At 42.9% G+C, this 27,315-nt stretch overlaps 1 protein-coding gene across 23 annotated transcripts in view; it reads left to right on the top strand.

The window, feature by feature from the left end:
- Positions 1 to 27,315, top strand: part of MADD (MAP kinase activating death domain) — a 151,070-nt gene that overhangs the window by 106,122 nt on the left and 17,633 nt on the right. For all 23 annotated transcript variants that reach the window (XM_084849462.1, XM_084849584.1, XM_084849565.1 and 20 more), the window contains 7 exons: positions 3,856 to 3,961; positions 5,080 to 5,190; positions 7,654 to 7,761; positions 8,247 to 8,411; positions 11,625 to 11,697; positions 14,577 to 14,683; positions 24,777 to 24,846. In XM_084849462.1, the coding sequence (XP_084705588.1) occupies positions 3,856 to 3,961; positions 5,080 to 5,190; positions 7,654 to 7,761; positions 8,247 to 8,411; positions 11,625 to 11,697; positions 14,577 to 14,683; positions 24,777 to 24,846 (740 nt within the window). The remainder of the gene's footprint in view (positions 1 to 3,855; positions 3,962 to 5,079; positions 5,191 to 7,653; positions 7,762 to 8,246; positions 8,412 to 11,624; positions 11,698 to 14,576; positions 14,684 to 24,776; positions 24,847 to 27,315) is intronic.

Raw genomic sequence — 27,315 nt, 5'->3', positions numbered from 1 at the left:
CTTCTAGTCCCTGTTATCAATCTGGCCTCTGCATTTTGCACGAGCTGCAGCTTCTGAACCGTCTTCAAAGGCAGCCTCACATAGAGTGCATTGCAGTAATCTAACTTAGAGATTACCAGAGCATAGACAACTGAAGCCAGGTTATCCCTGTCCAGATAGGGGTGTAGCTGGGCCACCAACCGAAGTTGGTAGAAGGCACTCCATGCCACTGAGGCCACCTGAGCCTCAAGTGACAAAGATGGTTCCAGGAGGACCCCCAAGCTACAGACCTGCTCCTTCAGGGGGAGTGCAACCCCATACAGAACAGGTTGAACACCCTCCATCCCATCAGCAGAACCACCCACCAACAGCATCTCAGTCTTGTCTGGATTGAGCTTCAGTTTATTAGCCCTCATCCAATCCATTGTTGCAGTCAGGCACTGATTCAGCACATCCACAGCCTCACCTGAAGAAGATGAAAAGAAGAAATAGAGCTGCATGTCATCAGCATACTGATGACAATGAACTCCAAAACGCTGGATGACTGCACTCAACGGTTTCATGTAGATGTTGAACAGTATGGGGGACAAAACTGACCCCTCTGTGGAACCCCATATTGGAGAACCCACAGGGCCGATGTTCCCCAAGCACCACCTTCTGGAGCTGGCCCTCCAAGTAGGAGTGAAACCACTGCAATGCAGTGCCTCCCACTCCCAGCTAAGACAATCATTCCAGAAGGATACCATGGTTGATGGTATTGAAAGCCGCCAAGAGGTCAAGGAGAATCAACAAGGTCACACTCGCCCTGTCTCTCTCCCTAGATAGGTCATCATACAGGGCGACCAAGGCTGTTTCCATGCCAAAACCCAGCCTCAACCCTGACTGAAATGGATCTAGATAATTGGTCTCACCCAAGAGTGTCCGGAGCTGGTTGGCAACCACCCGCTCAAGAACCTTGCCCAGGAAAGGAACATTTGCCACTCGCCTAATATTACTAAGATTTTCCAGGTCCAGGGAGAGTTTTTTCAGGAGTGGTCTCACTACCGCCTCTTTGAGGCGGCCCAGGACCACTCCCTCTTGCAAGGAGGCATTAATCACCTCCCTGGCCCAGCCAGCTGTTCCTCCCCTGCCAGATGTTATAAGCCAAGAGGGGCAAGGATCCAGCATGGAAGTGGTTGCATGAACCGGTCCAAGCATCTTATCAACATCCTTGAGCTGTACCAACTGAAACTCATCCAGAAGAACAGGACTAGGCTGCGCTCTGGATACATCACCAGATTCTCACTGGAGTCTAAAAGTCCCAGCGGATGCAAGAGATCTTATCCTGGAAGTGCCTAGCAAATGCATTACAGCAGGTCTCAGAGGGGTCTACAGTGTCCTTGGAGCCAGCATGTAATAGCCCCTGGACGACTCTGAACAGCTCCACTGGACGGCAGACAGAAAATTCAATAGAGGCAGCAAGATGATGTTTTTTTGCTGCCCTTACTGCTCCTGAATATACTTTACTATAGGCACATACCAGTGTTCGATTGCATCCACTAGGAGTTCTTCTCCATCTGTACTCAAGCCATCTCCTACTTTGTTTCATCACTCTCAGTTCTGGGGTATACCACAGAGTAGTACGAGCTCTACTCAGGAGAGGGCACTCAGGAGCAATCATGTCAACCACCTGGGTCATTTCTGCATTCCACAGATCAAGCAGGGTTTCGACAGGAGAACCCGCCCTATCAGCCGGGAACCTCCCCAGAGTCCTCTGGAAACCATCCAGATCCATTAGCCTCTGGGGGTGGACCATTTTAATAGGTCCCCCACCCTTGCAGAGGGGGAAAGCTGCTGTAAGTCTAAACCTCAGCAGGTAATGATCTGACCACAAGGGGACTGATGCAAAGTCCCCCACCTTCAGACAACCATCTCCATGTCCAGTTGAGAAAACCAAGTCTAGAGTATGCCCAGCTACATGTGTCAGGCCGATGACATGTTGGGACAGTCCCATGGTCGTCATAGAGACCATGAAATCCTGAGCCGCCCCAGACAAGGTGTCCTCAGAGTGAATGTTGACATCCTCCAGAACCAACAGTCTGGGGGACTGCAACAGCACACCTAAGACCACCTCCGTCAGCTCAGATAGGGAGTCTGTTGAGCAGCGGGTTGGGCGGTACACCAACAGAGTCCCCAATCTGTCCCGCTGGCCCAACACAAGGGGCAAATACTCCAGACCAGTAGTCACATGGACAGGGAGCCTGCAGAGGGAGATGGAACTCCTATAGACCACAGCAACCCCCCCGTCCCCGGCCTTCACATCTTCCCTGATGCTGAACCAAATACCCTGGTGGGCAGAGCTGAGAGAGACTAACTCCCCCCTGCTCACCCACCCAGGTCTCAGTTATGCATGCCAGATCAGCTGCCTCATCCACTATTAAATCATGGATGATAGAGGTCTTATTATGAACCAATCTGGCATTTAACAGCAGCATCCAGAAACCCGAGGGCAGGCTGATAGGGCAACCACCATGCCTGAGGCTGGAGGCAGGGCCAGAACACAGCACAGCCGTTAACTGTCTGGGCCGTGTTCCCCTAACCTGGCTAGCCCTCCTCCCAACACCGTACCTCCCTTGACCTGTAACCACACTAATTGGGCCCCCCTCAAGTACCGCGACTTGGCCATATTTCCTCTCTCCCAAGCACATAAAAGGATCCTAAGCAAACAACCAACTCCCCCACATAAAAGCCGCAAAATCAGTCAACCCAGTGTCAGGGGGTTGGCCCTTGCCCTTGCGGCTCCCTCTGAAGCAGCTCCCCCAAAAGGGGCGACCCTGCCGTATCAGAGCTGGGCTGATAAGAGTGTGCCAAGGGAACTCTGGCCCAGCCAGCTCGAATCAGCCGTAATTAGCCCCGGGGGAGTTTTTTCTTTCCCTCTTCAGTGCCAGCTCCAGCCAGAGGGGTGGCTTCTCCAGCAGCAAACACAGTCCCAGGCAGGGACTTTTTTTACCAGTTAGGAAAAAAGTAATAAATAGAGAAGGATATAGCATTTTGCACCCTTTCTAAGAAGTGAGTAGGGGGGGATCTCCATGGTGACGGGTTTAGTTTGCTCTCCACTTTGCTGCAGTTTTTACTGGAGTCGAATCTGCTCCATCTGGGGCTTGAAAGCCTGGATTATCCCAAAACTAGCTTGGGGCTATTGGCAGGTCACATGGCAGTTTACCGTGAATTGTTTGGGTGGCTACCGGGTGGAGTCTCATCCACACCATCACCTAGAGAGCCTGTTCCCTCTCACCCACTCCCTCCCACTCTCGCCTTGTTCCACCCATTCTGCTTTCTCTAGCCAGTGTGTGTTAGTGTCTGTCTCCACAAGCCATGCCTGATCCCCCCCCATTTTTTTTATTACTGTCCCTCTAAAACCACAGTAGCAGAATAACAGGTATAGCTACTCCCATTCAAATGTGCTATTTCACGATAGTGCTGTAGTGCTATAGGAGTGTAGCTACTCCCGTTCAATGAGTGAAATGGCCGAAACATCGGAGAAACACAGGCAGGGAAAACATTGAGGAAACACCCTTTGACTGGGGTCAGTGAGGTCACGGCCAGGTGAAAGACACTTCCCTGGGCCAGGCTATCATGCCAGAATAAATGCAGAGGGTTGGTGCACACCGCAACAGAAGCGTAGACAAGCTGAATTAAGGAAAACAATCGGACTAAAAGTAGTCTCAGAAAAAACTTTTTTTGGCACAAAACACCGGGGTGGCTGTGGGATGGCCACAACGTCATGTGCCCCAAATGACCTCTAAACACAGCAAGATCGTAGTAAATTGCTTGTGGAGACACCCCCTAGGTGAAAGTTCATCATTGGCTTCATTTCATGTATGTTTCTTCCCTTAGGTATTTTTCTTTAGGAGAACATGACCGAAAGCGTCTAGAAGATGATGAAGACCGTTTATTGGCTACACTGCTTCACAATATGGTAGCCTACATGCTCATGATGAAGGTGCCACTTTTTTGTATATTAGATTAATTCTTCCCATTTTAATGAGACTCATGATAGGTGTTGCCATAAGGCCATTGCATGTTTTCATAAAGAAAAAAAACCTTGAAGAATTTTTCTACTGTTCTTCAACAACAAAATTCTGGTGCAGTTTACAAGCAATAAAATAGAAAATTAAAATACAAATCCAGCATAAAACAGTATTAAAACAGTAATTAAAAGCAGCATTAAAACTGTTTAAAAGGCCTGAGAGAATTTTTAAGAAGTATTTGTGTGGTACTGAAAAGATACAACAGAAGTGGCACCAGATGAACCTCCCTTATTTCCAGAATAACATACATTGCTGGTCAGCAACTAGTACAACCAGTGGACCATTTGAAATAGGATGTGAAGGGCCAAGTTTCTTCTCCCTAAATGCTATATACCAGTACATCCAGAGGGTTTTCCCTTTTGCATTACTTGAAACTGGGGTGGATGGGGGATCTTTTGGAGAAGGGAGGAACTGGGGTTCATTAGCAGACCAAGTGCACCTCTTTGCATACATGTACTTTGACCTCTCCATTCCCTCTGGGGTGAACTGTAGGAAGGGGAGAGATCAAACAGCACACCAACTAAAAGAAATGCCTCTTCTCGTTTGTGTAGCTTGGTCTACCTGCCTTCCATCCCAAGTTCCTCCTGAGGAAGGCAGACAGAGGACTAAGTGCACCTCTACTCGCTCATATATTTGCCTCTTCCAGAGCTGTTTGAAGATGTATTGAGGGGAGGGCAAGAGAGAAAAGACGAAGGGGCAAGAATATTAATTCCATTGTTCACTAGTTTCTAACCCCTAATATACAAGAGCAATCCCATAACACAGTGTCATGCATTTATGCTTGATCTGTAAGTCCTTAATTGGGTATATTTGAGGTCTTTCCCTCTTCCCAGTTATCCAATTTATGTACTAGTTATTACAGTGTCTCATCTTGACTAGTCTTTATCTGTTCACATGATAGTTTACATTCTTTGAAACACAGCTAATGACACAGATCAGTTTCTGTCCCTATATTCAGATGTAAATATATGCAAATGTTTTTGTCTGTAACTATAGAGGCATCTATAAAGTACTATATTTTGCTGTGTAGGTGCAGAAGAATGATATTAGGAAGAAGGTGCGCCGTTTGATGGGGAAATCTCACATTGGCCTCATGCATAGTCAAGAAATAAATGAAATGCTTGACAAAATTGCCAATATAGTAAGTTTTTTAAACCCTCAGTGTATCTATATCTCTCTTCTTTGATGGGAGGGGAGGAAATAGAAGGATTAGTCCTTATCTTACACTCAAGTACAGATTGCATTGTTCATTGCCAAAATTTGAAAATGTCATGAGAGTTACAGATAAACCATATGTCCTTTCATAGCAGTGTGGCAACATTCCCTGTGCACCTCGTTTCCCAGCAGAATCACTGGGAATCTGGTGGTGTGGCAATGGAGGGCTGCACCTTGAAGGCAGGAGATCGTGGCAGGCTCACCACTCTTTTTTAGGGTCCTTCCAGATGAGGCTTTTATTGTGCCATTGTCCTGCCTCATTCACAGAATTTAATGAGAGGGGTTGTGGTGTTCAGAAGATGTTGCCTTCTCTCATAGCTTTCCTGTGTTTTCCTTCCACTCCTTCCATCTTTCTTGTTACTGCAGAAAATCTGTTAAGGGGAAAAAGACAGAATAGCTGCATAATGCCTTCTAATTGGTAGCACTAAGAGCCTTCCATCTGGAAGCACTTAAAATGTGTTTAGCACACTATGTACAAGATTAAAATACTGCAAATGGAAGATACTAGTTAGAGCTATGGAGTGCATTTCTCTTCCTTTCTCCTGTTTAAGCCTAGAACAAACTTATTAGGTTGTTGTCTTGCCTTTGCACGTACCCCTTATAACAAGTGGCTTCAGGACTCAGACATGGCCAAAAATACCTTTAGGTCTTCTAGATTTATTCAGCAGTACTTTGCATGAAAGAGAATCTGATTCCTCACTTGCCTTCTGCAAGACAGTGATCCCCAAGGTGAAATATTTCTGGGTTTCTTAAAGCATTATCTCAGACTTCTAGCAGGAAATTCCTGCTAAGAGCTGCCTCCTACCCATGGTGTTTGTTTGGGCTAGGGTCTGCCAACTTCCCACTGGGCTGGTGGACACTAACTGCTATGTCCAAGTTCCTCCTTAGAACCTGAATAGGTAGGCAACTTTTCTAGGCTAAATCTGTTTCCTGTTCCTGGGTAAGGAACTGAACCAGCTCCTCTTGACCTGACCAATGGATTTGGCTGTCCCTAGGAAGAAGTTGTATTTACTTATTTATTACTTTTCTATTCCGCCCAATAACCAAAGCTCTCTGGGTGGTTCATAAGCATTAAAACCATAACATACAACATGATAAAATACAATATAAAAGTTTAAAACAACAGTATAAAATTAAAATAAAAACCACATTAAAACCTAGCAGCAGTGCACAGATTTAAAATAACAGTAATAGGTTTAAAACAACAGAAACTGAAAGACTAAAATGCCTGGGAAAATGAGGTCTTCACCTGGTGCTGAAAAGAGCACAACATAGGCTCCAGGTGAGCCTCTCTGGGAAGTTTATTCCACAACCGGGGTGCCACAACAGAAAAGGCCCTCTTCTTACTAGCCACCCACCTCACTTCCTTTGGTGGAGGTTCCCAGAGAAGGACCACTGAAGACGATCTTAGGGTCCAGGCAGATATATATGGGAGGGGACTATCCTTCAGGTAACCTGGCCCCAGTTGTGTCTTGAATGGTAGGTCTGGGATTAGAATGCAGCCTTTCTCCTTTCAGTGTTTGCCTGCTCATTTCTTTGGCATCGAGTTGCCAGTTTTTCTTGTTATTCCCCTCAAAGGTGCTGATTGTTTCTCCGTCGTGAGTGGGTATCTTTCAGGCTTCTTGAAGAAGCAGTCTCCTGAGCCCCAGGAACGGTTACTTCATCATAGATGTTTTGTAAAAGGTTCAGCAATGTACATAGTACAAAAACGGGTCACACTTTAATGTTGAATATAACTATATTTTCTATTGAAAGACTGATAGAAGTCTAGCATTGAAAGTTAATTTCATTCTTTGTGTGAGCAGAATTGTCTGCTTGGAGGTATGGTCTATCGGTCTGTCATGCTTCTGCTAAAAGTTCCGGAAATAGGTGATGGGGTTCCCATCTTCCTTTAACTTTGTTTCCCCTTTGTTTCCCAAACACATGTTTGGGAAAATGTGGTTGTTGCAAATTCATGTTATATTTTTAAGGTGGATTTTTTAAGGTATATGCTTTAAAGATTTTTTTAAACAATGTAGTAGTAGGCATATGCCTTAAGAACATAATGGGTGCAATCCAGCCAAATTTAAGCACTTTGAGGCCTCACTGGTTACAATGAGGGGAGTGAAACATATGTAGCATTGTGCATAGCAGCCCTGTGGTTATGATTTCTCTGTTAGGTAATACAAAGAATGAAAACAACTCTTCTCTGACTCTCATAACTTTGGGTGGAAAGTTATATTACACTGCTACAGCACTGTGTCCCTGTACGGAAATAAATTACTTAGTGTCTTCCAATGTTTTAATCAAATTTTAGAGAATACATTTTCACAGGACATGTCTGAGATCTAATTTGCTGGTAAAGACTAAAATGAAAGGTTGTTATTTGGATCTTTTTCCTCCTATTTAGTCTGGCAGGGAGCTCCCAATCCGACCAAGTGGCAGTAGGCACATCAAGAAGCAAACATTTGTTGTACATGCTGGGACAGATACAACAGGGGACATCTTCTTCATGGAGGTAGAGACTGGAGTAAATGTTTTTTAAAAAACCCTACTGCTATTAGTGGGTTGTATGTAGAGACGTATGAGGAATTTGTTTCAGTTTGCTTTTGAGCAGAAGTTACCCAGTTTGCACCTCCTGGACCAAAACATGGACTTGAGCGCAATCTGCGATTGAAGTCCATACATTTCCAAGCATGGGATGTGATTTGTAGACCAAAAAAAGGGCATGAAAAAATGCATACATCAAAAAATTAATCACTGGGAGAAGAATGCGTGCATTTCAAAAATATGCACAATTGCTGCAAACATTTGGGACAATACAATACAAAAATATGCACAAATTTTCATTCAAAAAGAAAAAAAAAGATCACAATCTGATATGGACAAAATTGGAACAAACTTTGAGGTGGAATTCGGAGAACTTTAATGAGCTCGAGATTTGCTGATTCAGACATTCCTAGTGGTGTTATGATTTCTATCTAAGACTATTTATGACTCCAGGTATGCGATGATTGTATTGTACTAAGGAGCAACATCGGCACTGTGTATGAACGTTGGTGGTACGAAAAGCTCATCAACATGACATACTGTCCTAAAACAAAAGTGCTTTGTCTTTGGAGGAGGAATGGCCAGGAGACACAGCTGAATAAGTTCTACACCAAAAAGGTACTTTCCTGCTCACAATGAGAAGGGGGATGGAAACAAACATTTTACTATTTTGCCAGACAACCTAGAGTTTATTTATATTTGAGTCTATCCTAAGCATTGGCATTTAGTTAACTAGCAGCTGATTTGCAATGTGAGTTTTTAAAATGGTGTCACCAGAAATTGTTTCCATGAGAGTAGTTGTATCATTCTCCATCTATGATGACAATTTCAATCACACTTTGAAGGGACAACTGTGGGTGTCACATTGCTAGAAAAATGCTAACATCCTATTATTGTGCTTAGGATAGAATAAATGCAGTTGAGATATTTCTAAAAAAACCCTGACACCTACGGAACATTTTTGGCTGGAACATGAGAAGGTTATAGTGCATTGTTTAATTAAAAAAAAAACTTACTTAGTTTTCACTTACTCAGATATGGGAACTCCCAGAATCAGCTAACACACATTGTTTGTAATAAAATGTCCTCTTACATCTGCTTATAAAATAAATATTAGTGCTGTATATCCTGGCCAAGCATCTCTGTAGCTCTCCCTTGCCTCAGAATGGTATTTTATAGTAAGGATATCAACAATATTTTATTATTTTGGCAAATATTAAAAAACTATCCTCTACAACTGGTGGCCCCCCAGTTGTTTTGGACTGCAGCTTCCATCGTTCCTCGCGGTTAACCATGCTGGCTAGGGTTGGTAGGAGTTGTAGTCCCAAACATCTTTGGGGGCACCAAGTTGAGGAAGGTTGCTCCAAAGGTTCACAGTCTAAAATATCACTATTTTATCTAAAATATCATGTTTTGCACCCCTCCTTTCCTTCAAGAAGCTGAAAGTTATGTACATTGGGGTTAATTTTATCATCACAATACTCCTGGATCCTGTGCCACCATCTAGCATCTTTTAGTACCCTCTGTGAAAATAATAGTGCCTGGTTTATTTTATTTATTAATAACATTTATATATTGCCTTTCTGCAAATGTCACCAAGATGGTGTATAGTAATTCAAATAAAAACAATAATACATGAAACATTAAACCATATTAAAACATCAAAGAACATCGAAAACAACAAAATATGGTTGGCTCTGGCAGTGCTCACTTTCTCTTTGGGGGAAAAAAGTGACAGGAAATGCTCTTAGGCCACTCTTAATGCTCTTAGAAATGCTTCTGGAGGCCCATGCAAGCACAAATTTGGCAGGGTGTGAGCTGCTCCATAGTTTCCATTTCTTGACCTAGTATACTCTAGTTGCTGTAATTCATCAACATCCATGAGGGGAACAGTGCATTTCCACTGTAATTGAGGAGCTGAAGGAAGGTGATAGGACCAAATTATATAAAAAATTTCCATCCAGTCATCGAATGTCTCTGAAATGGTAACAGTTGTGTTTTAACTATTTCCATAGGGAAATGATTACATTTACCTTTGCTGCAGGCTATATTTTTTCTATGCCCATAGGAAAAATTAGCCTACAGATGTTGAATGAGAATGGTGTAGTTAGTATTGGATCTGAACTAGAGAAACCTGGGTTCACATCCTTATTCATCCATGAAGCTTGCAAGATGACTTTGGGCCAGTCACTGGCTGAGTTTGCATGACACGACAACCCACCCTGCGAAATAAGCCACGCAGTGTGGGTTGTCGTTGGAACAACCCACAGTGAGCCTGATAGATGATTGGGCTCACCATGGGTTGTTCTCCCCCTCCTTCCCTTTTGTTTTTTTTGATGGCACCAGCAGGTATCCCAGGGGACTTGTCAGCAGAACCTGTCTTGTCTGCCAGTACCTCTCTCTGTGGGAACCATGACCCCAGTCGTGATTGCCAGCTTTTTAATTATTATTTTGTCCTCCGGACATTTGTGGAAATTGGGGCTAAAAAATTTTTTGGCCCTGGTAATGTGCGCAAATGTTCCTGTATTTTTTTTTCTGGAGTTGCACAAGTATACAACTCTGACTGCCCAAAATAGGCTTGCATTGTCAGGTACCTTGTATGTTTCAGCTGTCAAACATACAAGGTAACTGACAAGAGAAAACTGTATAGGCTGATTTTACAGCCTTTGACAGTTGACAGTTGGGGAAAATGGTGCAGATCACCCCCTTAGCAGGGTGATCCCCAGAGTTTTAAGCATTTCCCCGACCCTTGGGGATGCCCCCACTTGCTCAAACCCCCAGCATGCTATTTTCATAGAGATCTATAAGAAACCCCCTTTTTTGCACCCTTTAGCACTAACTGCAGCTATGTTTGACAGCTGTCAAAGGGGCTGTCAAAGGCTGCCACAGTTAGTGTGAAGGGGATCGAAAATGGGGTTGCATGTAAATCTCTCTGAAAAAGGGTCTCTGTGTAAAATCAGCCTATTTAGTCTCCTCTTGTCAGTTACTTTATATATTTGACAGTTGAAACATATGAGGTACCAGACAAGGTGAGCCTATCTATTTTGGACAGTTGAAGTTGCACACTTGTGCAACTCCAAAAATCCAACAAAAAATAACTTAAAAAAATTATGAGGACATTTGTGCACATTACCAGGACCGAAAAATTAATAATAAATGTTTTTGGCTCCAATTTGTGCAAATGTCCAGAGCAAAAATATTTTTAAAAAGAGGGGTTAGTGAATGACTGATAATCCCTCCAAAGTGCTGCTAGGGCACCATCAGAGGGGTTGTCACTCGCTCACTGGCAAGATCGGTTAGCAAGAGCAGTGGGGGTTTCTGCCACTCTCGCCAAGTGGCTTGCTCACCGATGGCCACAACCTACGATGGGCTGGCAGTGCCAGGTTTGGATGACACACCAGCCTATCATGGGTTGAACAACCCTAAGAACAAGCCATGGGTTGTTAAGGTGGCTTGTTGCCCACATACAAGCCACCCTGAGGGAATCAGTCCAGGTTCACACAACATGACAACCCACCATGGCTTGTCACCCATGATGGGCTGTCCTGTCATACAAACCCAGTCGCTATCTGTCAGCCTCATTCACTGAATTTTTGTGAGGATAAAATGGGACAAACCCTATGTACACCACCCCAAGCTTCTTATAGGAAGAGGAGAATATAAATATGATAGCTAAATAAATAGCTGCTTAGAAATGTTGTGTGTTTAGACGTTTTGTTTTTCTTTTGCCCTATTCAGTTCTTGCCACTGCATTATCTCCATGTTTTATGAAGCTCTGTATTGTATCTGCAGAAACCCTTTATCACTTGTATTATTTTTCATCTGTTATAGTGCCGGGAATTATATTATTGTGTAAAAGACAGTATGGAGCGAGCAGCTGCAAGACAACAAAGCATAAAACCGGGTAAGACCTAACTGAGACAGATAAAATGTGGCAAACATTCTTACAGAGTTGTTGTGTGTATGTGGTATTTCTATTAAAGGGCCTGAAAGTACTACTCTTCCTATTTATTCTGGGGATCTTGATGCCAAAAGGAAGTGGTTTGATTTTCGGTTTCGAGGGTGTGTGTGCACACTGGTACAGGATAGCAGTTAAGAAAAAAGTGGGCTTGGACAACAGGGACCCATATAATAAGTCACTCCAAATATGGAATGGTGTAGAGGTAAGTATCTAGTTTCTCAGGCAATATTCATACAGACAGGTGCCTTGATGTTCTTTAATTCTTGTACTGTACCCCTCTGTAAAAGGGAATAAGGCCCTAAAAGGATTCCTTACTCTTTACTTTAAGGGTAAAGAATCCTTTTAGGGCCTTATTCCACCTTTATACAGGAGAAAGGAATAAAGATACTTTCATCCCTGTAACATTTACATAGAGCTTCTCTACACGAGTGATTTATTGCAGGCTCAGGATTGGTCACTCATGGAAATTTATGGGTCCTTTATACAATGTTGTCAACCTCCAGGACGTCTCCTGCACTTCCCCCCTTTATTCCCCCTTTATCCTTCTTTCAAAAAGATCGGAGATAAGCTGTAATAAAAGGTAATGGCACAATATCGGCAGTGTGTAATGCCAGCGTTGTGCTATAATTCAGCCACTATATGGCACTGTTTTATTGAACATATAGAGCATTGCTGAGAGGGGAAGTTTTCAATTCCAGATCACTTGTTTGCCATTTAAAGGAGACCGTCATAAACCCAGAAAGGCTCCAGAAGAAGAAAGCCCTGGTAAGGATGTGGGATTTTTGCGTAATGTAGAGAAGCCCATAAACTATATGTTTATGCAACTGTTACAGGGGTAGGGCTTCTTTCTTCCCTTTCCCATGCAGCTACTTGCCAGGAAAAATACTGCTATGTACTCCTCTTTTAAAAACATGTGCAAAGCCCACAAAGTCAAGTCATGGCCTCCTGAGTAACCCTTGCAGAAGTGCCTGTTTTGCAATTATGATAATGTTAACACAGCCTTTGCTGCTAAAATATGTAAAAACTGTGGCCCAACCATGCTGGGAACCCCTTTTGTTTCTGAAGCATTGCTGTGCTGTTATTTGTGTTAAATGGAATTGCCACTCTGTTTCCTCACGGCAGTGACTATTGCACTGTTACACCTGTATTGTGTAATTCTGTGCCACACAGCAGTGTTTAAGAGTGGTAGCTGAATGAGAAATAGGTAGTGGTTTTTAGGTCACATGGGGTGTTTTGGGGCACACTTTTTTTCTCTCAGGAAACAGATGCATACTTACAGAGATGGCTACTTGTGCAGAACATTGTTGTGTTACCTGAAACTTCTGGGGATGTAGAAACCTGAATTTGTGCATGTCATTCTTGGTGACACATTTTTCCCCTCTCCTGGATCTTGTCCATTAGTTTTGGAATTCATTTTTTTCCAAACTGTTTTGGTTCTGGTATGTCACTGTCATAGGGAATTATCCACAGGGAATTGCTGGCTGAGAAATAAATAATTTCCCCTTCTGCCTTCCGCAGTAACATGAGATACTGAGCTCTTGGACCAGGTGACTAGCATGTAGGGATAGGTGGGTCTGATCATTTCAGTTTCTCTCAATTTCAGTTTCTCTCACTTTCTCATTTTTCCAGTCTTAAGTGTGTATCATCTCATTTCTGTATCAGTTTGTAGTTTTTTTAAAAAGTCTTCTCAAAAATTCATATATGTTTTTGTGCTCATTTCTTCTAATATAGACATTTTTGTATGCAATTTTGCCCAGTATACACATTTTTTCAGCAATGTTCCGTAATTTAATGCATTTTGTATTTGGTTTTACTAATATATGTATTTTTGTATGCATTATCCCTTAATATCTGCATTTTTGACACATTTTTGAATTGAAGAGCTGCATCACAAAATTGGAGAAGTGTAAATACCAAAGGATAACTGTATTTTGGTTTACATACTGATTCACATAGTCCTCTTGAATCTGCTCTTCCTCTGGGCCCCCTAAATGCCTAAAAGATACAAAATCTCCTGGCACTTCCATGACACACCTTGTCCTTTGCTAGTGCTGCTTGAGCCTTCTGCAAAATTGTGCACCTATGCATAGGTGCACATTTGCAAGGGGGAAAATCAGCAGTTGTTTGCTGCTGCACTGATGGTAATAATTACCATTTAAAAATGATTATTTAAATGGCCAGGTTGAGGAGGGTCAGGGAATGGAGGAAAAGTTGCGTCCTGCTCACAGAGCTACTCCCCCCCTCCAAATGGGAAGGTGGGACACAGAAGTTGCCAGACTAGTTCTGCAAACTAAAACCAGCACACATTCAAGTGTAACTCACACTGCAAACACATAGCAATAGTGTAAGACACAGTATACCCATCACAAATTAGGTCAGATGGATAAAACATGGGAGCACAACAGGTTGGCTGTTTCATCATGTGGTTTATGGGTTAGCAAGATGTTACGGTAACAATAAAAGGCTAAGCTAGTGTGGATAGGGCCTGAGCTGGTTTGCTAACTTCTTTCATAAAAATTTAACAGGAATAAATGGCAAAATTTGTCAGTCGGATCCAACAAAGACTGAACAACAACAAAACTACTTGCTAGATTCTGTTTGATCTTGAAGTCCTCAACATTTTTTAGGTTTAGGGACCTCCTGAGGACTGGACAAATAGCTTTAATACAACAAACAAAGCTTGTCACCCATTCAGACCATCTTATTTTGCATTATGAGCCCATGGTTGGAGAGATCTTCTCATTATCCGTGTTGTATATAAATCACTTTGTATTTGGGTGCATTCTTCCTCCTTTTTTCTCTATTTTCCTTTTACATTGCAGGCCCCGAACTGGGTGGGGAATTCCCAGTGCAGGATATGAAAACTGGTGAAGGAGGGCTTCTCCAAGTCACACTGGAAGGAATTAACCTGAAATTCATGCACAGTCAGGTAGGAAAGAACCCTTCAACAAGAATATTTGAGCATGAAGCTTCTTGAAGCACACTAGTAAATGTGTTTCCTCTTCCCTGCAATGACAATGGGAAGGAGAAGGGTTACAAATATTCCCCTTCTGCAATTAATCTCAGCATTAGACAGATACTATCTCTAAAAACTGTGAGAGATAAACCCTTAAATGCTTGTAGACATAACTCACAAACTGCCAATACAAATAATGACTAACAACCAAAAGAATTTTCTCCCTAAAAAAAAGGGGGGGGGGCTCTAGTTTCCCTGCAAATAGTATGCAATGGGGTTGTTTATTCAAGCTTGTCTTCACAATACTATAGACAAAGAATGCCCTTTTAACTGAAAAAAATGCAGTGATGTGGGTTTGGCAGTGTTAGATTTCCAGAAACAACACCAGCAACGTTTAAATGATCTTAGACTGCTGTAGGCAGATTGTATGAACATAGCATGAAAACACATTAGCCAACCTTATGGAGCAATTTACTTACTGCTTAATTCTGGTGTTTTCATGTCAACCCTCATTGTATAGAAGAGTGAAATAGTATTAGTATTTGTGAAGTTTTTTTTAAAAAATAACTGTTCCTGCATCATGTGAAATTCTTCTGTTAAAAGTAGAGGTTAGTTGATATACAAACAGAAAGATACATGCAGTTATAGACATATTCATTGTTTACTCCCTTTTAAATATATCATTATATTTGGGCATAGAGGAAACACAAATGGAATTGTGTGTCACTTGTTGTACCTTTCTCTGGATGTGTTTTCTTTTTGCGTCTCTTGATCATTGTTTTTCTTTTGCTTCGTGTTCATGTTTGTTTTGCATATGTTGTAGAATCAGTTTTAGGGCTGTGTGTGTGTGTGTGTGTGTGTGAGAGAGAGAGAGAGAGAGAGAGAGAGAGTTAAATTTGTCAGTCAGTCTCTCGTGCAGTGTTCTGTTTCTTTGTAAGCTCAACCTCTACTGGTGACCCTAAGAGCCTTGGGCTGAGATTCAACAAAGCTGTATATATATGCATGGGAGGAATGGGCATGCAAATGGAGGCTTTTTTGAAGTTTCCACTGCAGCCACATGCACTGCTCAAAAGGCGAGCCACTTTTCAGTGTAAACCATATGGAACAAACAGCTTTGTAAGATTGCAGCCTTACGGTTTGACATCAGTTCCCTTCAATACATAGGAGGGGTACAGCTATGAAGCACAGAGAAACAGTGACCAAAATGACTGTATAATGTTGATTTCTTTAATATCTGAACATTTAGGCTGGAACTGCATGTTACCTCATCAAATGTGTGCTGCCCAACCTGTGTATGCCATGGTAATATGAGTGCAGGAGTTGGAGCATTTATAGAGGCAAATCAGTGGGCAGGAACGTTCCCCTCCCAGTTGGTCTTCTTTCTGGTCTTGGAGCCCAGCTGGAGGGAAACAGGTTAAAACCAACTAGGAGAGGAGTCATTTGCAGGGGGAAATTGTGAGGGAGGGGAAGACTTAGGCACCCTCTTCTCACAGCTGATTCTTTCTTGCAAATCTCCCCGCCGCCCTGCTTTAACATTACGATGCAAACACAGGGTTTGTATTTTCATGTTTGCCTCATAACTTGCTGTTCCAACCTTAGAATTAAAAACAAGTCAACTCCATGTCAGTTTTCAGATGTGTTTTATTTCACGATTTATAAGCATTTTACTTTTCTGTATATTTAAGCAACTAGTTGGGGATAATATATTAGTAGTTGGTTTAACATATATGAATACTCACCATTTCTTAATATCATGATAGATTATTAATCATAGTTGCTTATTATGTTCTTTCAGTTTCTCTTTATTATTTGCAAGCTGCTGTGGGAGCCTGTTTGGCCGAGGAGCAGGATAAAAATACTTTAGATTTTTAAAGAATAAATACACTCTTTAAGCTATCTCTGAATGGGCTTGTGTTGCGTAGTCTCAAACAGAACAGTAAATACTATTGTTGTCCATGGATATTTCACTATGAATTAAAGGGGATATTTTGTTTTATTTGGATTTCTGTTTTGTCCTTTTTTAAGGCTCAGGGCAGATCACAGCATTTCAAAAACATAAATGTGAAAGTAACTCTATGAATATACCATATAAGAGATTAAAAAACCAATAGTAACTAAATAAAAATCCCACCTAGATACCTCTCCACACATGCACCCACACTTGGGACATCTTGTCCTTAACCATTAAGGCAGCCTGCATTAAATTTAAAGGTTTGGATTTGCCACATCCCCAGGGTGAGGCAATTGCTCTAAGGTGGAGCAGCCACCCTGAAACTTCCATATGTATTCGTCTTCATACAAATGTGGGGCACATATGTGAGAAGGTATTCTAAGTATGTAGAATTTATACTTTGAGGCTTTTAAAAGTGAAGACCCACAACAGATTATGTCTAGAGAGCTAGGAGGTGGAGCAGAGAGAAGCTAGCTGATGGGCGAGGGGAGGGCATCACCAACTGCCTTGTGGAACTTGAAGGCGCGTGCCTGTGTTTTTGCCACTGGCCTTTTAGAGAGCTGACCTGGACTGGGCACTGCTCATAAAGACCTGACACGGCTGTGCTGGAGGGGTAAAGCCAGAGGGTCTTGCCACTTTGGCAGGCCTCTTCAACAGGAATGGGCTCATGAGGTGAGGAATTGCTGAGGAAAAATCTGTCAAACAGTGGTTTGCAAGGCTATAGACTGTAAAATTGCTGTTTAAGGTGGTGACAAAACACATTTGTGGAGTTATTCTCAGTAAGACACGTTGATGAACGAATATTAAAAGCTACATGTGTCCATTTCAGTTTTGTGTGATGGGATTTTCCTTTTTTTAATATTGCTTACTTTTTGTTCTTAAACAAGAAGAGGACCTGGAGATGATTAATAGATTTAACTGTTTATTGAAGAGGTTATTCCTTCTTTAGAAAGTATCTTCTCCCTCACCCCTAACCCCATTTTCAATGTCAATGAATTATTTACAGTTCTGACAGGAGTATATATTTAAAATAGTACTAACTGGCTTCCTGTTTGTCCTGGAGTTGTGCCTCCCTTAATGAATTATTTGTTGCTTTATATATATGGACTATTGCTTGTTATAAAATTGCTTCGTTAAGTCTTTTGGTTAGGATCACCAGAAATTGCTGACTCAATTAAGTTTAATTAGGACACAATCCAATGCATTCCGAGAATCCAAAGCCCTGCAGGGCTGATGCTGGCAAGGCAGAAGGAGCAGCAGAGGTGATCTTGGCCTCCCTGTCCTCCATTTTTTTCACTAGGTAGGCCTTTGTGCCCATCTAGCTAGGGCGCTCCAGTGGGGGAAGGACTGAGGCTAGAGAGGCCTCAGGATATCTCATATCCTAGCCTCTCCAGCTTCCTTCCCAGTCTGCCCACTGCAACGCCACCCCCCCCAGGTTGAGGTCGCTTTTCTGACCTTGGAAAGTAGCTGGTACAATTCTTTCTGCACTGGCTGCAAGGGGGCAGGGGAGGGAGGTCAGTTCTCTGACTCCCGCTTCAAATTTTGTTGCCGTGTCTGCAGCCTCAGAAGGGAGAACCTGACCTATCCTATGGTCCCTGGGATGCTCTCTCAGGGACCATAAGATTGTTCTCTTAATTAGTTAAAATATTGGATAAGAACTATGTGAAATTAAGATGTGATTGAAAAATTATTTAGTGCAATTTGATTTACAAAACAAACTGTAAGTTGATCATTATTCACCATTAAGAGTCAGGCAGTGAATATTAATAAATCCATTGTCATACTGCAAGTTTGGTTTATAGAGCAACTAGATCATCAGTTTAAAACAACACACATACAAAGATTTAAAAAATAGGCCCAAGAAAACATCATAGGGGAGAAAAATTCAAGAGTAATAATTTGTCTTTATTGGATAAAGTGCTGGAAGAGTTATCTAGAGAGAGATAATTATTTGAAGCTAAGAATATCCAAGCACTAGAGGAAAAAGATCAAAAGTTTGAACTTTCGATCTCTGTACAAGAAAAGGCATTGGGCAAGAAGTTCAGTGACTTGAGCAAGAGATTAGAAGAAAGAGATTTTTCTAAAACTCTCGGGTGTTCCACTAATTTTTTCCCACAGCCATGCTGAGGATCAGCTTAGCTGTGGGGAAACAACCACTGTTCCAGTGCTGCCATTTTCGTTGTAGAGGCACCCTGCCCTCCATGGGTCGCATGATCTCAGGTAATGTGGCTGCACTCCCTGACATTGCTTGCTTCCTGGCTGACATGTCAGGTGGATAATCCACTCAGCATGTCAGCTGGGCCCCTGCTTCACTGCACACCAGCTTCCCCCATTAGGGTAAGCACTCTAGCTGCTGGCTTGGACAGAATGTTTTGCCCACACAACATCCTCCTCATTTGGGAAGCTGCAGCATGGGCAAGTTCATGCGCTACATATCGTGCCCATGGAAATGGTGCATGAACAGCCCCAGCAGCTATGTCCTCCGAAGTCTCACAATTTGCATTAGAAAATGGGGTGCAGGGTAGGAGGCTACACTTTGCAGATGAAGGTCCTCCAAAAGATAGGATAGGGCTGTGAAACAGATACCTTTCCTTGGGTTCAAGTAACCTGTTTCTGAATCTGAAGATTGGGGTGTGTTGAAACTCCTGCAGACTCGGCAAGAAAAATATGTCCACTTTAAAAAGGAGGTTGTGGCAGGTCTTTACCTTGACAAGGCAAGGACCTGAGCGGCCAGACTTGGGAAGCCTTGGCAAAAAGGTGGAAGAGCGGAGTGGCAGAACAACGGCATTCCGTGGCTTGTGGTGCTATCTGGGATAGCAAGGGACAACAAAGACAACTGGATCTCATTGGGCTTGTCTGCAACCAACAGCAAGAGAAGCCTTGGAACTCTGAAGCTTGCCATGCTCCGGGAAGTAGGTTGGAATCCTGCCAGGAGTGAGTAGGCCAGGAGACCAGAGGGAGTTCAGTGAAAGGTGGCTGGCTTGCATGGTCAGGCATTCAGTGATTTCAGCAACATAGTGGGATCTGTTGGAGGTTACCGGAACCAACAGCCACAAATGGAACTGATTGGAGAAAGCCACACGCTGAGGGCTTGGAGTCCCAGGTTCTTATAGGGTTAAAAACAAAGGCTTCAAAGGGACAGTGGGTGCCAAGTTCAAATATGACAATAACAGAAAAGGCAAGAGGAAGACTCTCAATATTGGTCTCAGGCTGCTCACAAAAAGTAGGGGTGGCTTATTACAAGAATCATTATGAATGTCAAAAGGGTGACCTCAGATGGAAGAAGCTACTCAGGGGTGTGCTGAGCCTCCAAGCTAATCAAAATCATGACCTTTACAAAACGTTGAGAAATAACTTGTCTTGAAAGACAGGATGTCTTGTCAGCATCTACCTATTCACTATTAATTGGTTAAAAATGTGTCCAATAAATGTATTATTTCCCCCCCCATATTTGAATTTTTTCACCCCATTCATTAATATTATTTAATTGACTTATACCCTGCCTTTCTACCAAATAAATGGCACTCAAGGCAGCTAACAATAAGAACCAAAATTTAAAGAACTAAGTTAAAATAATCTTAAAACAAATACATTAAAAACACAACAATAAAAGGATAAAATAGCACCCAACCCAACAGACCGGCTTATATGCCAAAGGCCTGCTTGAATTAAAAAAAAAAATATTTGCCTGCCTGTAGAAGGACAGCAGAGAGGGAGCCAACCTCACCTTGTTAATTCCTACCCCCCACCCCAGGAAGTGCTGAAGTGAGGATGAAATTGACAAGTCCTCTGACAAGTATGGATTATGGCTTTGCTCTGCTAAACAAAGAGTGTGTGGAGAGGATGAAACTGATACGGAGGGGAATTGACAAGAGGGGAATATGGCTCTGCAGGGCTACATAGCAGATAGGCGTACTTACAATCATGCGCAGTAGTGCAAGCAATTAAAAAAATTCTAAACAAAATTACGACACCAATTGTACACATTTCAAGATAACTCCCCCCCTAATTGCGCAAGTTACAATTTGCACAGATGCTGGAACCTAAAAAAAAGCACAAAATATTTCTGGTAACGGTGGGGTGGGGATTCTACTACAGTCCGCTGCCAATTACTGAAATGGTGGTGGGGGGAGGATGGGACAAGGGCAAAGGCCATTGGCCTTCGCTCCTGGGGTCACCAAGGGGCAGGTCAAGCCAGTCACTATTTAGGCTGTGCTGCCCCACAGCCTCCTCATTCCAGCTATTCCAGCTCCCTCCCTCCCGCCCTTACTGCAGTGCAGGTTGTTTACTGGTTGTCCTATTTTGGGGTCCGAGTAGGAATTTTGGCTCCTAGCAGCATTGGTCAGGCTTTGGGGTTTTTTTTGCCTACTTTGCACTGCAGTTCTGATATTGAGCTGCATACATTAAGCTAGCACCCAACGATACAAACTTCTGGTCATATAGCTGCACCGGTGGCTCCGGGCGGGCTCTCCACTGGGGGAGTGGACAGGTGAGCATTTGTAGGCACCATTTCAGGTGACTGGTTCCGGCTCAGGGTTTTGTGGCCCCAGTTGGGAGATTCAGCTTACCTTTGAGGCCAACCCTCCTCACACACTCGGGTTCTGTGGCTCGAGGGGGGGTGACAGAGGAAGGTCTCCCAGCCCAGAACTGGGTATGTCTGATTGGTGGGCGAGGGCGGACACCTCGCCACAGGCAACGAATGCCTCACTCTACACCTGTCACGTTGGTTTGTTGGTGGTGTGCCCGCTGGTGCTTTCTTCGCAGATTGTAATCTATCAATAAATGTGGCCCTGTTTATCCCAAATTGATTGGTGTTGTCTCATCATTTCTCCCCTGTCCACTCGCAACAGAATTCCTGGCATTGCACGTGACTATGCGTAGGTGAAAAACACATAAATTCAGCATTTCAGAGGAGGAAAATGCCCTGATCCTGAAAGTAACTGAATTGAACCAAAATTAAGTGTGACCACAGTGCTAGCCTGGAAGCACCCAAAAAAGGAAAGTCATGAATGATAGGATTTGAAAGAACAGACTGTGTGTTTATTTGTTTGTTTTTGTCAGAGAAAGGGTAGTGAACCCTTAGCCACTGTTAAGGTTCTTAGCCACTGTTGCAATCTGAGTCCCAGATGTAGCAATGGATCCTGAAAGCACCCTAAGATTATAAACGCACATGGACTCTAATGTGATGGGTGTTACATAATAGATAATACCCATCACAGCCTGTTGTGTGGACTCAGAATCATTGTATCCACTGATTGCAGCTAGTCACTGGGTAAGCACTCAGGTGAAATCCAATGCTGTCCATCTGCCAATGAAACAGACACCATTAGAGGGACAGACTTCACCTCCCTCTGCAGTCCTCACTCAACCCCAAAGTCTGCACTGGAAGGTTGGGAGACTCCAAGTGTGCGGACCCCTGTGATTTCCCCAAATGCGGGAAACAGGTACATGGGGGTGGGGTGTAGCAGAGGAAGAGGAAGTCCCATTGCACGAGTGAAAGTCCTAAGATTGCAAGTTCTGAGTAAGATAGAAAAGGAGGACAGAGCTAGGCATCATCAGAATGACATCTCTCTTAAGTTTCTCATGCCTACTTCCTGATGAAGGAATGATTCTAGGGGCTTTCTAATTCAGCATTATACCACATAGTAATTGTGTAATTGTTGCTTGGTTAGTTGGGTGACATTTTCCCCCGTAAGCAGTATTTCTGTTTCAGGAATATTACACCTTTTCCAGCACTCAGTACAATAATTTGTCACTGGGAAATGCAATTCCCATTGTTCACTAAAGCTTCCATTGCATTTGTGGTAAGGACCACCTTCTTCCATATATCCCTCCCCGCATGCTCCAATTATCATCTGGGGCACTACTTCAGAGCCCCTAGCCTTGTGGAGCTCGGCGAGCAACCACTCGTTTAAGCCCCTTTTCAGTGGTTGCACCCACATTATGGAATGCTCTCCCAACAGAGATTCATAGGCTCCAACACTCTACTCTTTTTAGGCAGTATGTAAAACTTGGCTTTTTAAGAAGGGATTTGATTAAAAGTTTTAATAGCCTTAGGCGGCAATCCTATGCATGTTTAGACAGAGAAAACTGTCTAAACATAGACAGTTGGAGGGAGCAATCCTATGGCCACTAGACAGCAGCTAGACGGCCATAGGATATCTGGTTTTCCGGGAACCCATCTCCCCCCACTTCCGCACTGCCTCGGAGGCAGAGTGGAACAGCCCCGTGCTCTGCGCTCTCAAGAGGAGTGCGGAGTGGCCGAAAAGGGGCATTCTGGGGCAGGGAGGGCAGAAATGCCTGTATGACAAATCCATTGTGTTGCACAGCAGCCTCCTCCCCCGCTGTCCCCTCCTGTGGCTAGACAGCCGCAATCGACTGTCTAGCCGAAAATGCAGGGCAGGAGAAACGTGGAGGGAATGATCCCCTCCGTGCTTCTCCTGCCCTGCATTGGATAGGTGGTCGCCTACGAGTTCAGAGGCAGCCCCCTATCTGAATAGGATTGCGCCCTAAGTCTATGTTTAGACTTAAACTGTCTAAGCATAGCTGGCTGGGGGATGCTGGGAGTTGTAGGAGTTTTCTCTGTCTAAACATGCATAGGATTGCAGCCTTAGAGTGTATTTTAGCCTGTATGGTTGATCTGCTGTTTTTAGAAATGTATTGTTGTTTGTTTTTGTTTGGGTTTAAGATTGTTTTAATTATTGTTTACTTTGTTTGGCCCCTTGAGTTCTCTTTCAGGGAAATAGCTGAGATAGAAGCTTTTAAAATAAATATGTTTATGTACATGACAGAAGCAGCTATTGGGTAGTGCTGATGAGATTGCTGAATGTGAGCAACACAGTCTCTCCCTAATTCTGCCATTTTAAGAAACTTTTTATTTTTAGGACTGCTTTTTAGTTTGCTAGAGGATGAATATTCCTGACTGTACCCTCATGCACAGAGATACTTGCATAGCCTGTTAAAAAAATTCAGCAATAGCCTGACATTTTTGTGAGCCTTTTCTTTTAACAATATAATTCTTTCAGTGCTGTACACTCCTGCTCTCTGGTACTGGAGGTTTTCAGTTTTGTTTTGTTTTTAAGGAAAAAACAGACTATCTTTCCTGCAGTAAGGCAATTTTCCTTGTCCCACTTATCTCCCTCACTGCAGAAACAAGGCTATCCCCTCTTTCCATTCCTTGGAGATGGCACATCTTGCTATTATTTTATGTATGCTAGCACAGGCACACTGCTAACAAAAAAGCACCTGAAAAATGTTATTGTTTGGATAGATCCTAGAACTGAAGTATAAATGTTATGATTTCCATTCTGTATCCTTTCCTCATAGACCATAAATTGACCCTCACCCTGAATGAAGCAACTATGGTTACACTTTCCAGGATGTGGATGTATGTGTGAGAAGACACTTTGGGGACTGAATGGATCATTACTATCAGATAGCTTGCTTGTTTCCACGCACTTGGTTTCTGAACCAGAGAGATGAAAATCTGCTGCTTCATTTTTCCTAACCACTTTGTTTTAGCACTTAGTGTCAATATGCTGTCTCTAAATCCTGAGTGGTAGTATTGTCAGGTGTGGAAATATAGCAGCTTGGTTTGGGTGGGAAGCATGGCACCTCTTGCCTGCCCTCTGTGCTGGAGGAGGATGCATGGAGAGGCAGACATTTAGTGGGATGGGACAAGACAACAAATGACAGACCAAATTTGAGAGCAGTCTGTGTCCCTCCTTTTGTTGCATTTCAAAGTGTGATGGTTTTCCTTTTTACTGAGTGCCTGAAGGGGATAGCAATGTTTGATATGTCAGAGTTACTAACTCCTTCGTTTCTCTTCCATGCTTTCTCCTCCTGCAAGGAGCGGAAGGTACTCCATCTTCTGCTGTCTTCGCTTCTTAGCCTTTTAAGTTTTGTGTTGATTTCTAGCATTGTGGCACTTTTTCAGTCTTTATTTCTGAATTTCCCATTCTTTTGATTTAAATAGTAAACTGTAGTTGAATCGGTAGTATATGCTACAACATTCCAAGTTATAACTGCTGTGGTGTGCTTTTTGGTTTTTGTTTAATTTTGAAATTGTCTCCTCATTTATACTAATCTTGTGTTTTTTGTCCTGTTTTGTTTCAGGTTTTCATAGAGCTGAATCACATTAAAAAGTGCAATACAGTGCGAGGAGTCTTTGTCCTGGAAGAATTTGGTAATTACATTATTTTGATATTAGGTTTGTACTCACATGGCAGTAACTCAAATTTCCAGTCCTCTGAGTGAGGCAGAGCTGTATCTTTTAGGTAATAGGCTTTTCTTTCGTGGGTGGGTGGTGACCTTAAGGTCAAAGGGAGCAGTATAGGATGTATCTGAAACTGGGAGTGAGGTGAGTGAGTTTGTGGCATTGTTAAGCTTCGATAACAAGAAAGACTGAGATGAATTTAGAGGGTGCAGAATATAGCTATGGAAGCCAGGGGACTGTAGTGGTTATTTTTTTTAAAATAAGCTGTTAATGGATATGACATGGAGAGAATATTAACACATTGCAGGGACACTCTGTTTTGAAGGAGTGTGCTCTAGAACATGACAGATTATGCCATAATAAATTTGTTAGTTTGAGGTGCTGTAGGGTTCTTGTGTGTGCTACAGCAGGCTAACATATCTACCCTTCTTGAATTTGTATCTTATCTGAAGTGAATTGAGTCTAACCATGAAACTTCCTTTTTGCTTCTTAAGACAACACTGGTAAATAGAGTAAATGTAGTTTGGTCACTGATTCTGTTTTCATGAGGACATGATTTGTCTCCTTTTCAACTTTCCCTCAACAAGTACCGTAAGGAAAAGTTGAAAAGAACTTTGAAGAGAGAGTTCAAGAAACTGAATCCTACAGGGAAGGGAGATGTAAAGTTGGGGGTAACAATGGACAAAGGCTCATGCACCGCAACGGAGAGAACAGCTCTAATAGCGCCCAATAATAGTCTTCAGACACATGTAGAAAGAAAGCCAGGCTATGAAGCACACGGTCTTCGATGTCTACATACTAATGCCCAGAGTATGGGAAACAAACAGAACGAACTTGAACTCTTAATACAAGAGGGAAATTATGACTTGATAGGTATAACTGAGACTTGGTGGGATGACTCTCATGACTGGAATACAGCAATTGAAGGATATAACTTGTTCAAAAAGAACAGGAGGAACAGAAAGGGAGGTGGGGTTGCACTGTATGTGAAAAAAACATATATCTGCACAGAAATACAGGAGAATGAGCTTGGTAGCCCCATCATAAATGGAGCAAAGAATAAAAGGAACCTGGTGATCGGAGTCTACTACCGGCCACCCAGTCAAGGAGAAGACGAGGATGAAACTTTTGAAAAGCAAATAGCCAATGTTTTAAGGAAGCATGATGTAGTAGTAATGGGGGACTTCACTTTCCCCGATATTTGTTGGGAGACAAATTCTGCAAAACATGGCCCCTCCAGGAAATTCCTGACTTGTGTGGCGGATAACAACTTCCTCCCACAGAAAGTAGAGGAAGGAACTAGAGGATCAGCTATCCTTGACTTGATCCTAACCAACAGAGATGACTTAGTGGATCAAGTAGCAGTTACAGGAACTCTGGGGGAAAGCGACCATGTTGTACTTGAGTTCTTGGTTCTAAGGGAAGCAAAAGCCGAGTGTAGTCAAACGCATACCCTGGATTTTAGGAAAACTGATTTTAATAAACTCAGAACAATGATCAGTAAGGTCTCATGGCAAGCGACTCTAACGAGAAAAGGAATCCAAGATGGGTGGGAGCTTTTAAAAAAGGAAATTCTCAAGGCACAATTACAAACAATTCCAACAAGAAGAAAAGGTGGAAGACAACAGAAGAAGCCAATGTGGCTTCACAAAGAGCTTAGAGATGACCTGAAAACAAAAAAGGACATATATAGGAAGTGGAAAGAAGGCCAAGTAACAAAGGAAGAGTACAGGCAGGTAGCACAGAATTGCAGGGATGGTGTCAGGAAGGCTAAAGCTGAGGGATGCTAAAAGCAACAAAAAGTACGATGCACATTTCTTCAGACACGTGCATCGTAAAAGACAGAGGAAAGAAATGGTGGTTCAGCTATTAAATAAGGATGGCAAAATGATAACAAATGACAAAGAAAAGCAGAGGTGCTAAATTCCTACTTTGGCTCAGTCTTCTCCCAAAAGAGGGTCTATGACCCCCCTGGCAAAGGCGAAGTACAGGCTGAAGGGGCAGGATTGCAGCTTGAGATCGATAGGCATATGCTCAAGGAACACCTAATTACTTTGAATGAGTTCAAATCTCCAGGGCCAGATGAACTGCATCCTAGAGTAATAAAGGAACTGGCAGAAGAACTCTCAGAACCGCTGTCTATTCTCTTTGAGAAATCATGGAGGACGGGGGAAGTGCCAGATGACTGGAGGAGGGCCAATGTTGTCCCTATCTTCAAAAAGGTTAAAAAGGAGGAAACTGGGAACTACAGACCAGTCAGTCTGACATCAGTCCCTGGGAAAATTCTGGAGCAGATTATCAAGCAATCCATCTGTAAGCACCTTGAAAACAATGCAGTGATTACTCGAAGCCAACATGGATTTGTCAAGAACAAATCCTGCCAGAAGAATCTGATCTCATTTTTTTATCAAGTCACCTCCCTTGTGGACTGTGGGAATG

This window comes from Heloderma suspectum, chromosome 1 (genome assembly GCF_057233095.1).
Source record: "Heloderma suspectum isolate Gila_16-S chromosome 1, 16-S_ref, whole genome shotgun sequence".
NCBI lineage: Eukaryota > Metazoa > Chordata > Lepidosauria > Squamata > Helodermatidae > Heloderma > Heloderma suspectum.
The sequence above is the reverse complement of the archived record's forward strand: the minus strand, read 5'-3'. Positions and strand labels throughout refer to the sequence as shown.